Consider the following 13,284-nt stretch of genomic DNA (forward strand, 5'->3'; position numbering starts at 1 on the left):
GGGTCTGAGAAGAATCACGTAAGACCTTTTATTATTATTATTATTTCCTCCTTTAATTTGGAACACTTCTTTAAGGATACACCTTCAATACAGTTAACAAATGGTTACAGTTTATTTTAATTCAGTAGACAGGAGAATTCTACATCCACAGTTTCACAGGACACCAGTGGCTTGGTTTTGTTGGAACACAGCATAATCCCAAATGCTCCTGCGGTGAAATCGAAAGGCTTTAATAGAAAAAAAGGGGGGTTTTCTGTATCGACTTCCCTGTCTCCCCACCCTTCTCCTTGGCCAAACCCATGCTTTTGAGAGGTTGTCTAGTGATGCCACAAGAACCACCAAAGTTAAAAGGGGTTAACAGTTAAGTATTATTACACATGCTGTAAGAACTTCTATGTTGCACATATTAAGACTGTACAAGTATACAGAACAGAGCTAAAACCTGCCGGCTTCTCTCCTCCTACGTTCTGCAACGCAGCAGCCCCTGTTCCCGAAATCAATGCAGCTGTGGCTGTATTATTAGGCCCCTGTCCATTCATAGTCGCTAGAGACGGAAAGCCAAGGTTCTAAGTTACAGAGTCCCTTCCGGCAAGAGAGCCAGGAACGCTAGAACGAGGTGGGCACAGCTTTCCCTTTAAAACCGAAAACAAAAATGGTGAAAGGCCGCAAAGTCCACCGTCCAACTAGCTGTTGCTCAATTATTTTCCCTTTTAAAAAGTATGCGGCTGAGCGGGCGGCCTCAAATAAATAATCTTGTGGGCAGTTTGGGATTCGAGGGCTTCTGAATTTAAGCAAGGTACTGTCGATATCCGTTACAGTTTAAGTTAGGACTACAAAGTTTTTACATCTAGCACTGCTGTTCTATTCACTGCTTCCTCCTCTCTGGCAGAGTAGTTGAAAATGTTCTTCCTGAAGCTGTATTTGGAGTAGTTCTAGGCTTGGTTGTGGTTGTGAAGACAGTTAAGCTAAGCCCTTGGTCTCGCACAGTATTGGTCTTCCGTTCCAAAACTGGGCAGAGCACTGAAGTGGCTTATCGTAGTTCATTAAACCAGACCCAAATTACATAGTTTTAAGCCATGCTTTAAAACAAAAGTGTTGAGTGAAGCTGACCTTTCTGTCAAGAGATGCTTCCCCAGAAGACTCTCCAAACCCAAGTATTTGAAGGGCATCTCGCAAGGGTCGAGATGCCATGAGCAAGATTAAGAAAAGTGTGTGGTGGGGGGGAATTCCTCCCCTAAAAATCCCAAGGACCACATTAAGGACTCAAACTGAGCTTAAGAAGGGGAAAGCCTTCCTTCACCTTACCCAAAGCTTCCCCATGGTTGGGTCCATCGCTGCCAGGTGCTTTAAGGTGAAACCTATAGAAATGCTCCAGTGACTGACTGTGCCTCCACCCAAAACACTAAGCCTAAACTCTGGCATTATTTATCCTGTGCCTTTGCCAATACCGAGATACCGAGTGGCGCTTAAACCAATAGCTGCTTGCCTATTGTGAACATAATTTAAGTCAATGGCTTGCCTTTGGGGAGCAAGAGAAGTAGAAAAACACTTGCAACTCACCACTTTTTAAAAGGCCATTGGTGCTACCACTCGAAATGGGAACGGGATCAGAATGGCACAGATTGTAGTCCTCAACTACTGTACACACATGTGCCTTATCTTGAAAAGATGCACTCAGTAGGAAGCTGTAAACTCTTACCGATACAGAGAGACTCACGGGTTCATGCTGACGGAAATGAATCAAAAACACTTTCAGTTTTGCAGAGCCCAACTTCTGTTCCCGTTCTCTCAAAAGGGTCAGATCCAGAGCAAGCAATGCCTGACTGGAGTCCCACTCGACGGACCTAAGCCTGAAGACCTGGTTCTGAATTCAAGAACTTCAGTGGGACTACAGCAAGACCAAGCGGTCCAGCTTGACACCGGTTCTGCCTCAGAGTCGACGGTCCCAAGGCACTGCGCCATTTTTATCCCCCGGTTCTTTCCAAACTAAAAACCCATGCAACTTCTCAGAAGATGGGGGAACCATAATCACCTCCGTATCGCTAAAGAAACAAGGAATCCAATAAGGAAAGGCTCTTGATTTTCTTGCTCAGCTTGGGCTGGAAATCGCCAGCTCCCGTTTCTGAGATGAAGGCACTGTCCGCTTTACCTGCCGGGTGTTTTTGCTTTCGAAGTCTCCCTCTAAGAATTCAGGTGGCTAGGAGATTTCTATCCCCTTTTCTAAGTGATCCCCCCCAAGTGGATTAATTTCCCTCAGCCAAGCCCCATCCTTTCCCTCTGATCCCACCTACTCCGATGTCCTGTTTGTCACTATTTCCCAACTGCAAACAGGGCTCTTCTGCCACTGAAAAACACAAGACAAAAAGTGCACCGAGCTAGAAAAACCCCCAACCCAAATCCCAGCGTCCTGAAAACAATCCATATTTTAATATAAAATACTGACATAGCTTACTATAACCCTCCTGCCCTGGCTAAATACTGTTGGTGACCATCCAGTCGCTGGTAGGGTGCAGGTCAACAGCTTCACGTCAAAAGGAATTGGGGAAGAAGAGGGAGAGAGGGATTGACTTCCAGCAGATTCCTTGACCTTAATAAGTTTTTTGTACAAGGGGAAGAAGAGAGAATAGGATGGAGACCTGCTTTGTCAAGGGGAAAGTGAAGGAAAAGAAGAGGGCAGCGACCCAGAAACGCCTGAGCCCACCGAGGACAGACACCCCGAAAGCATCCCTGCATGGCTTTCAGTCTTGTCGTTTTCTCGCCCTCACGCAAAACCGCCTCTCCCTCCTGGAAACACACACAGCCTGGACCACTGTTCTCCCTCCTTGTGCCATCATCTTCTGCTCTTTTCAGTTAAAGAGTTAAATAATTATTATTATTAAACGTTTCGCTATAAAGATGAGTTTTTCGGGAAGGGGGGAAAAACACCCCAAAGAGGCAGCCTCAGAGCCTTGCTACCGTGGGTGTCATGTTTCGGGCAGCTGGTTAATGTCTGTCAGTTTCGTGTCGTTGAGGATGGCGCAGATTCTCTCCAGGGAGTCGGCCTGCCGGATCCGTTCCAACTGGACCTGAGCAGAAAAAGCAGGCGTCGGAAAAGGGGGAATAGGTAAAGAGTAACCCGCAAGGGGGACTTGCAAGCTGTAAAAACCAGCAGATTAACCACCTGGAGCCAAAGTTAGAAATGACCACTAAGAAGACACACTTAGGTGGGATATTGAGGTTGATGTGTCTTCCAAATCATTTCTAATTTAGGCAGCCCTAAGGTGAACCTATCACGGGCTTTTCTCATTAACAATTCTCCATAGTTAGTTTATCATTGCTTTCCTCTGAGGCTGAGAGAGTGTGATTTGCTCAAGAGCAACCAGTGAGTTTCCACAGCTGAGAGGGGATGTCAACCCTGTCCTAGGCCTAGCCCAGCACCCAAACTACTACACCACATTGGCTTTCCTACGTTTCCCATTAATGGAAACAAATATTAAACTGAGAAAGTGGGGTTGAAACACCTCTGTTTAAGTCTACTGCTGTAATATTGGTATTATGTGCCTTCAAGTTGACTCTGGTTTATGGCCACCCTATCTCACAGCTCCATACAGATCAGAACAGAAGGGCGGCCATTTTTGTTGGAGAGGAGGAAGAGAATTCCTGGCTCTGCTTTGAGAGCAACGCTCAACAAGGGCATTTTTACTCATCACTGCAAAAGAGCTGTGGATTATTTGCCTTCCCCAGAGCTCTTCCAAAGGGAGCAGGCAGGGGCATTAAATTCGATGCTGAGAGAATCCACTCTGGACTTAGGTGGCCACCACATGACAAAGGCCACAAAGTCAAAAAATTGAGGTTATATGATGTGTATTCCCCAAAAAGGCAATATCTGAGAAGGGAGGGACTCTAATCTCATTAGGAAACTGGAGCGTGTCCAAAGGAGGGTGACTAAAATGGTGAAGGGTCTGGAAACCATGCCCTATGAGGAACGACTTAGGGAACTGGGGATGATTAGCCTGGAGAAGAGAAAGTTAAGAGGTGATATGACAGCCCTGTTTAAATACTTGAAGGGATGGCATATTGAGGAGGGAGCAAGCTTCTTTTCTGCTGCTCCAGAGAACAGGACATAGAGCAATGGATACAAGCTACAGGAAAAGAGATTCCACTTCAACATTAGGAGGACCTTCCTGAGAGTAAGAGCTATTCAACAGTGGAACACACTCCTTCCTCAGAGTGTAGTGGAGTCTCCTTCCTTGGAGGTCTTTAAGCAAAGGATGGATGGCCATCTGTCAGGGATGCTTTGATTGTGATTTCCTGCATGGCAGGGGGCTGTACTGGATGACCCTTGTGGTCTCTTCCAACTCTATGATTCTAATAAATTTGTATCCCGCTCTTTTCCCAGGACTGGGAATGCCACTTCTCACCATTTTGAGAGGGACTGCAGAGGGAAATGGGTGGTCTTTGTGCTAGCTAGAGGAGTGTGTGGCCTTCAGAGGGAATGTGGGGGACAACTGCCTCTGGCGCCCATACAGTTGCTCAACACTGATATAGGAGTTACCTGTATGTAGGACAGCCCAAATACTGGGAACTCCCCAGGTAGACCAGCTGTGACTACACTGAACTTCCATGAAAACTGAGTTGCCCAACACTGTCTAAGGGACAACAAGTCGTTTCTCAGACATAGTACAGAAAACCCCTCCCGTGTTCCATCTGTCCAGGTCCCAGAGGACAACCTTACCTGAAGGGTCTGAGATAGCTTTACAAAATCTCTCTGTACTTGCTCGCTGACATCCAGCTCTGTCTGCAGCCGCTGTGCTTTGCTCTTCTCCTCAAACATCAGCTGCTCAAGATTAGCCTGAACCAAGAAACAATCCTGAATTTTATATCCAAGAGACAAGAGACACAGGCAGACATGTACCCACCCCATTCTTCCTCAACCACTGGTACCTTTGCAGCTGCCTCCTTCTTCAACTGCTCTTCAAGGCTGTTTTTCCTTTCCTGGAAGCCTTCTAACTGCTGCATTTTTTCTTTCAAGGCAGACTCCAACTGTGAAAAATCGAAGAGCAAATCTAAATAGGATATAAACTGGGTATGGCCACCAGGTGCCCTGCCTGGTTCCTTTCTTTGCCTTTCTAAAACTAGATGGAAAGAGTTCACTGCTGGTGCCCATAAAACCAACTGGGAGAAGCCACCATGACTGGAGACTTTTCTTCTCATCTCCTCTGCCCGTCTTATGTTAAGGACTTTACGTTCCTTTAACTGGCACACTATCAGGGCCTATATAGAATGAGCGGAGTGGGATGCAAGGTACAGGGCACAACCTGCAGAAAGGCACCGGATTGGTAGCTTGAATTTTGGATACCTGTGAAAAAGGCAGGCTGGCTCTGTCCACGAGGCTCAAGTTTACTATTCCACATCAACAGAATAATTCCTTTGTGAGAAAAAGCCACAAAGGGAGAAACCGCATGATGAAGAATCTCTTAGATATATTCCTTCAAAACTTCCCATTTCTCCCTCTCTTTCCCTGGGCCAATTTTTAAAAAGTTCATTGACAATTACATCTTAGGGAAAAGATAGGGTTCTGATTTCTAGGAGCATACAGCATCACAAGGGAACTATGGTCTGTGGCCAAGTCTTCCAAAGCAGTTACAATTCTATAGGTGACCAGTACAACCAAAGACAAAAAAAGGCATAGAACTAGAAGATTCCTTTCATTTCTTTGCTGCAGCATCATCTCCCCCAACCATGTGCTAGACTATAATTCCCATCCTCCCCATCAAAGGAGGGGGAGAGTCTCATGAGCGTCTCTGGAGGTGTCTGGATGGAGGAGCCCTTACCTGCTCCTTCTCTGCTTTTATTCTCTCCAGTTCTGTTTTTAGACTGGAAGCAGCAGCTGCAAGAGAAGGGAAAGAGAATGTAAGCTCCTTGAGGAGCCACTAAATGCCTGCCGGGGTTGCAATACTATCCGTTTTGGGGCCTCCCGAGCCATTTTAGGGCAAGGAAGGCCTTTCTTCTAACACAAAGGTAAAAGGAAGTCAACCTTTGATGGATGTACAATCCTCCAAGGTTTCCGGGGGGCAAGCAGCCCCATAGCCCCTGACAGTGGCCCACTGAAGCCTATGCGTTGCCGATCCCTGCTGTGTGGCCCTTGCTATGGCGGCAATAATGATAGACTCTCTCATGGGCTTGTTTTAGGGAGTTGCAGAGATAACAGAGTACTGAGCACTTAAAATGTGCTCTATAAATCCAGTGAATGCTGCCACACAACCAGGTCAGCAGTGGCCTTCCAGCCCAAGGTTACGTTCCTACTCTGGCAGTTTGTTACCCCCAGCTCCAGGCGCTCTTCTCCTCTTACCTATCTCCTCTTTGCAGTTCTCTATTTCTAGCTGCAGAGTCTCTTCTATATTCTCTTTTAAACACTGCTCAGCTTGAATCTGCTCTTTCAAGAACAAAATCTCTGCCTTCAGTTTTTCTTCCAGGTGATCTGCCGCTGTCCGTACGCTAATGATATCTTCGCGGTACTTGAGGACCAGTTCACGGAGTTCCTGAAAGAAAGGCTCACATATTAAAAAACCCAAAACGCTGCCCTTTCTTACCACCACCCCATTGACACACACAATGTTCAGAGCCTTACATTAAAATACTAATACTAATACTAATAATACACTCATGGCTCCATATTTGAGGCTTTGATATTTGCGGATTTGATTATTCACAGATTTGATTAATATGTTCTCTCTAGGGATCTCTAGGTCCTCCAGTGCAACTCTATGGTCAACTTTAACTAAACGTTGCACTGAAAGACTTCAAGGTTCCTAGAGAGAATAGTCTACTAGGCATTTGTAGCTCCTCCAGCGTAGTTCTATGGTCAGTGTCTGTCGGACATTAACCACAGAATTGCACTGGAGGACCTAGAGATTCCTAGAGAGGGGTCCTCTCAGGTAAAAACATGGTGGCTTTTTTGTTATTTGTGTTTTTCCATATTCACTGGGGTCTTGTGCCCCCTAACCCTAGTGAATATGGAGGGACAAGCTTACATTGATTTGGGTGAGCCGACATTGATTTTAAGAAATGACAGAAGAAGAAAAGAATACAGTAAAGACACAAAGGATCTCCAAAGAATAACTGGCCCATGGTATGGTGACAGGTGAGTGTGTAAACACTGTGCCAGCCTTGGGGGCTGAACCAGGTTGAAACCAGGAGCAGGATACCAGAGGCTTGGCACATGGTATCTGGCACATCTGCACAGCCCTCCAGTTAGCATTCTGGCTGCAGAAACTTAGACCTGCTAAAGTTCCAAAGACAACCTCATGTAAAATGCAACGTAATGAAGCCATGTGTCACCGTGGCCCAATCTAACTTCTCCAGCAATGAGAGCAGCGGGTGCACTGGTCTCAAGTGTGCAAATGCACTCCTGGCTGTTGCTGACATAATGCATCTGGGACATAAGAAAATGATGGGGCCCTTGGGACCTTTTAACAGCCTCAGGAAGGTGGAAGTTTGAAAAAATAAAGGAACCGAGCAACACTTCCAGCACTGATCTTGCAAACTGAAACATTAGAGAAATGTGTGCCTAAGACGCTGGGAATGAGAGAAATAGGTTGCTATATAATGGGACCACTAAGGCATTTTACCAGATGTAATGGGATCTGAGAAGAGAGAGAGAAGGGTTTTATTTCGCAGGCCTTCCTTCAGAGCAAACATTTCACCACATGGTGTATAAAAGGAGACTGAAGTGATTGTGAAGTGTATTTTGAAGTGTACAAAACTGTGGAATGACCAGCCGGAAGAGATCTGACAGCTAAACCAGCGGTCGGAATATAAGACACTTTTGAAGACCCATCTCTTCCGGCAGGCCTATCCAGGCAGTTTTTAATCATGAATTTTAAATATGAATTTTATGTATTGTAATATCGATATTGCATAGATCTCTTAATATATGTATTTTATGCAGCTTAATATGTGTATTTTATGTAATGATTGTGTTTTAACTATGTTGTACCCTGTGAGGAGAGGCAGGTAGGAAATAAAAACTTGTAGTTTCCCCCCATCTCAAACAGTGGGGGCTCCACTATACTGTTGTTGTTTTGTGCCTTCAGGACGCTTTTGTCTTACAGGGACCCAACATCTCTCAGGGTTTCCGTGGCATTTGGTCAGAGTGGTTCACCACCATTGCCTTCCTCTCAAGGCTGAGAAAGTGTGACTTTCCCAAAGTTACCTTGGGGATTTCCATAGCTGGAAACTCTGGTCTCAAACCACCATGGTGGGTCTTGTGGTCACACACAAAAGTACTCCATTTAAAATCAATCCAGAAATGTCCTACCTCTCCAGATTCTGGTAGGATAAAGTTCTCGGCCTGCTGCAAAGAGACGTGGAGGCAATGTTTCCCCTGAAGGCTTTCGTTGTCTCTCTGCAGCCTTGTCAGCTCCTCGGAGACATGTTCCCTCGACTGCATCAGGACAGCCTCCGGTGAACAAACAAACACAGACTTAAAACCACAGCTTCCAAAATGACCTTTCCCTCAAGTCACATTTCATTCTCAGCATTTGGAAAGGATGCAAACCAAGGTGAAAAAAACAGGCCGTGGGAAAAACAAGGGAAAAGACCAGGGAGGAGAGTGCCTCTGACCCTCTCCCTGACTTTTTGTCACCTCTTTCCTTGGAGTGGGAAAACAAAAATGACTTCAAAGTCCTTTAGGGCGAATCAAATGTTAAGGCAAATGTTAAAAACCACCACCAAAGATCAGCCGTGTTACAGGTTGCCTGTGCAACAGTCAGCATGTTCCTTGAAGAAAGAAAGAAAGAAAGAAAGAAAAGACCCTTGGGGATTTCCTTGCTCCAAAAGGTGCCTTTGCTCCTTTTCAAGGTGAAAGTTCTCAGTTACCTCAAATAGCTTTGCCATTTAATAGCTTTAACGGCTTTAACACCGGACACGGCATCAGTTGCAACAGGCAGGCTCTAACAACAATCCGACCTGACTTAATTCCAAACAAACAGAGGAATCTAATTAGATGAAGTGAAAACGATAACTCCTAACTCTAAGAAAGAGCAGCTACAAAGTGCATTTCACTGGAGATCTAAATAATAAGAAGCGGCCAGAATATGGGTTCCCCTAGAGCAGTGGCTCTCAACCTTCCTAATGCCACTACAATACAGTTCCTCATATTGTGGTGACCCCCAACCATAGAGGAGCGGTGTCTCGGTTCCTAAGATCATCAGAAATATAGAATTATAGAGTTGGAAGAGACCGTAAGGGCCAGCCAGTCCAACCTCATTCTGCCATGCAGGAACTCACAATCAAAGCACCCCCGACAGATGGCCATCCAGCCTCTGTTTAAAGACCTCCAGGGAAGGAGACTCCACTACACTCTGAAGAAGGAGTGTGTTCCACTGTCGAACAGCCCTTACTGTCAGGAAGTTCCTCCTAATGTTAAGCTGGAATCTGTTTTCCTGTGGCTTGCATCCATTGCTCCGGGTCCTAGTCTCTGGAGCAGCAGAAAAGAAGCTTGCTCCTTCCTCAATATGACATCACTTCAAGTATTTAAACAGGGCTATCATATCACCTCTTAACCTTCTCTTCTCCAGGCTAAACATCCCCAGCCCCTGAGTCTTTCCTCATAGGGCATGGTTTCCAGACCCTTCACCATTTTAGTCGCCACTCTGTATCTGTTAGGCCACTGCAACTATCAAGCAAATCCAGGCAGGTGCTTGGGGGGATATGGGAAACCCATCCAACGGAAGCCTTGGACTCCCAACCATTCTCCTAGTCAAACGGTTATGGGAAAGAGCATCCTTCTTTTCCTTTCCTCAGACAAGCAACACAGTGCGGAGGACAGGTCACTGCTGGCCCCAAACTCTGGCCATATTGCTGGATTCCTTTATGCGCCTCAGGCCACAGGACAGAAACCTATCATGATACTATATGAAATATCCTTTGGGGAAATCATTGGCGAGGAGACTGTGAGAATTTGTATTTTAAAATTGAAACTGTCAAAAGTCTACATTTCTTTACCATTTGGTCCTGGACATCTCTCTTTGCCTGAGAAAAAGCCTGCTGCAGTTCACCAAGTAAGCTTTCGGATTCTTGAACTCTAATGGTAAGTGATGAGATCTGTCAAAATGGAGGAGAACACAGTGGGTAAGATGCTTCAAGATTTAGAACAAGGATGGACATTGTGTGGTTCTCAGGATGCTGTTCAATTGCAACTCCCAGTGTTCTTCACATTTGGTTGTGCTGGCTAGGGCTACTGGAAGTTGCAGTCCAACAACATCTGTAAGGGCATACGTGACTCCCACCCCTGTTGAAAGAACATGCCCTGAAATAATCTACAACGTACAAGAGGGTATAAAGAGACAGTGCTGGAAAGACCTCCCTAGAAGGAATACCTTTAGAGCAGGAGTAAGGATTCAAGGGGTCTGTCGGTGGGGAGGGAGAAGCCTCCTACATCCGTCCACACCTTTTCCCAAAATGTTTGGCTGACATCCCCATCTGCCATTTCTTTTCCATACACAATGGATTTTGAATTTGAATTGACATTCTCACACATGAATTACACACATAGGTCTGGCCCTGGCTTTCCACTCCACCAAATGTATCTGAGGAGCAGACTGAAGTCTATGAAAGCTCATGCTGCCAACTTCTTTCTTTCAGTCAGTGTCAAAGATGCTACAAGATACCTTTGCATACTGATTTTAAAGACTAACATGACTGTATCTTTGAGTGCTATACCCTTCCCCAAAACACTTAAAATGCACTTCTGCACCTTGATGCACCCTCTTCAGTGACTCGGAACAGCTACTTCTGCTTGTTCAACATGGTGACCACAGTGGTATAGCTCAGTGGTGATCCTGGGGGTCCCAAGAGTGGCCATTGGAGCCAAACTACATGCCCAACTTCTGCTCTAGCCAAATCTTAAAGCTGAGGACCCTTGAATCTCACTCATATTTTATTCCTTCCCATACCTGGTTTTCAGAGTCTTCTGTGGTTTGTTTCATGTACTCTTCCAGCTCCTGCTTCTCCCGCATTGTTTTCTCGAGCTGGTCATTGGCCTGCCTCAACATTGCCTGAAGTTTCTTCACCTATGCAGTCAGGGACAGAGAACAGCATAAACCTCCCTTCTTCTGGAAAGAGGACAAAAGCTATGAAAAGGCTGAAAATAACAGCAGGCCACCACCACCTCGTGACCGTGCTCATGGGTGCTGTCTCTGACCTTCTGTAAAGCCATGGCCTCCAGTTCTTGGGAGACAAGAAGAAAGGAACAGTAGTGAATTGTGAATTCTTTCCCTAGAAAGTAGGGCAGGGGAGAGAATTGCTTGCATTTCCCCCCTTTAATGTCACAGAATTATGTCACTGCTTTGTGCATCTTTAATGGGAATAAAGTAGAGTGTAGATTTTTGTGGGTTTTTCGGGCCATGTGGGCATGTTCTAGAAGAGTTTATTCCTGATGCTTTGCCAGCATCTCTGAAGAGATGCATTCTCTGAAGATGCCAGCCACAGATGCTGGCGAAACGTCAGGAATAAACTCTTTTAGAACATGGCCACATAGCCCAGAAAACCCACAAAAAACTATGGCTCCTGGCCATGAAAGCCTTTGACTTTACAATGTAGAATGTGCTTTTTCTTCTCCAACACCAGTTTATGGAGTTTAAAACTGACTATGTCAAAAATGCCAGCTGAAGGTATAACTATGTACAAAGTGGAAGCAAACTGAATGGTTAAACTTTTTTAGAAAAGATATCTGCTTGCCAAGGGCTTGTCTACATGACCAGTTACCAAGAGATAACAACCCCAAAACTCTCTTCGACCTCCGACTTTAAAAAAACTTTTTGAAAAGGTGAATTGGAGGCTGAAGAGAGTTGAAAGAGAGGAAAGGAGCTCCTACCCAAAGGCCGGGGCTCTTGACCCACCTCTCGTGTAAACAATAGCAGAGTTGTTATCACTGGTGTGCAAAGGCGAGTGGAGAGCAGAATCCCCTGCAGCCACATTTCACCTGTGAATTACACGAGAAAGTGAGCACAGTGGCGCAAGCACAGCACAGATCATGGGAGGGCCAATTTTTCAAGAGTCCAATCCTGAGTTTAACCAACTGTGAAAAACTCAGCCTGGGGGTACACCTGATCTTGTAAACAAACCCTAGGCCTCAAAAACAGAAAGTGGGAATGCAAGTAATTCAAGAACATTGGCTGGAGGCACAGACTGAGTCAGGATTCAGTTGTGTGCTGTCTGGGTCATCCATGGTTTTGTGAAAAATGCAAAGATCGCAGGTTTGATGACAACTATCTTGAGTGGCCAGTTTTGTAACAGGGGATATGATTCTCCTGCTCTCACCTGCAATGTACAAAAGAGCAGACTTATTTATTTATGTATTTATTTATTTACAGTAGTGATGGCTCATATGCACAGAAGGGGAGGAAGAGACTACCACTTGCAAGATGTTTAATAATACATCCCCTTCCTGCAAGACAATTTTAAGCCAGGTTTTCAAACTGAGCAAAGACAGAACTGCAGCACTGGCTCTACCCACCAATACACTCCGACATGCTCTATCACTATGGCAGAAGACTGCCATCTTCTTAGTTGTAGGTGTTACCCTATGGGCATGAAGTCTGGGTCCCACACAGGCTCACTGTAGCACAGTTCCACATACGGAACCACTACATGAAACTCAGCTGTGAAGGACTGCAGCCACTGGTGTGATCCTACATCAGATTTGAAGAGTGTGATGTTCTGCCAGCAAGTACCACTTGGAAGGCAGCTTCCAAAATTCTGAGCATGCTCCCACAGCCATTTTGTAGAAGGGAAGCCAATGTCTGTTTTATTCTCCTGGCTGCAGGACTGTGGCCAAATGATGCCCAGGTACCTGCCATTCTCCTTGTGGCTATTAAACAGATGTGGGGAAACACTCCAGTACATGGAAGCTGGGTTCTGTTGGGTGTGTTACAAGGAGATTGGGAATGCCTCCTCCATCAATGTCCTTAATATGACATTACCTGGCATACTGTCGGATAACACCAGCGCATGCCACCAAAGGAGAAAGATGCATGCCATGTGCCCTGACCTGAGACTTCTTGAATTATCTGATGCCTTCAACTATAGGATAGTATTGCACCACTAACTCTAAGAATAGGATGGGGATATATCTTGTTCTTTGCCTCCAATAGCCAAATGCCTCAGTCCAGTCCAGTCCTGAGTTAGTGGTGCAACACCTCCTTTCTGGCATTAAGACTGCCCAGGATCATGCAACTCAGCAGCTCTTATTTGCTGAATCTTAGGTTGAACGCTGGAGTTAGTAGACGAGCAGCTTAAAGG

The 13,284-nt window shown here is 45.5% G+C and overlaps 1 protein-coding gene across 1 annotated transcript in view; it reads right to left on the minus strand.

Moving 5' to 3' along the window:
* Positions 1–29: 29 nt before the first annotated feature.
* Positions 30–13,284, minus strand: part of LOC149287094 (rab GTPase-binding effector protein 1-like) — a 33,998-nt gene continuing 20,743 nt past the window's right edge. The window contains exons 11-18 of the mRNA XM_089493257.1: positions 10,938–11,054; positions 9,988–10,086; positions 8,300–8,440; positions 6,332–6,521; positions 5,814–5,869; positions 4,924–5,022; positions 4,715–4,831; positions 30–3,065 (exon numbers count right to left, since the gene is read on the minus strand). Of these exons, the coding sequence (XP_089349383.1) occupies positions 2,964–3,065; positions 4,715–4,831; positions 4,924–5,022; positions 5,814–5,869; positions 6,332–6,521; positions 8,300–8,440; positions 9,988–10,086; positions 10,938–11,054 (921 nt within the window). The 3' untranslated portion in view covers positions 30–2,963. The remainder of the gene's footprint in view (positions 3,066–4,714; positions 4,832–4,923; positions 5,023–5,813; positions 5,870–6,331; positions 6,522–8,299; positions 8,441–9,987; positions 10,087–10,937; positions 11,055–13,284) is intronic.

The sequence above is a fragment of the Sceloporus occidentalis genome, unplaced genomic scaffold (genome assembly GCF_023333645.1).
Source record: "Sceloporus occidentalis isolate IW3139 unplaced genomic scaffold, rSceOcc1.0.p SCAF_64, whole genome shotgun sequence".
Taxonomy (NCBI): Eukaryota; Metazoa; Chordata; class Lepidosauria; order Squamata; family Phrynosomatidae; genus Sceloporus; species Sceloporus occidentalis.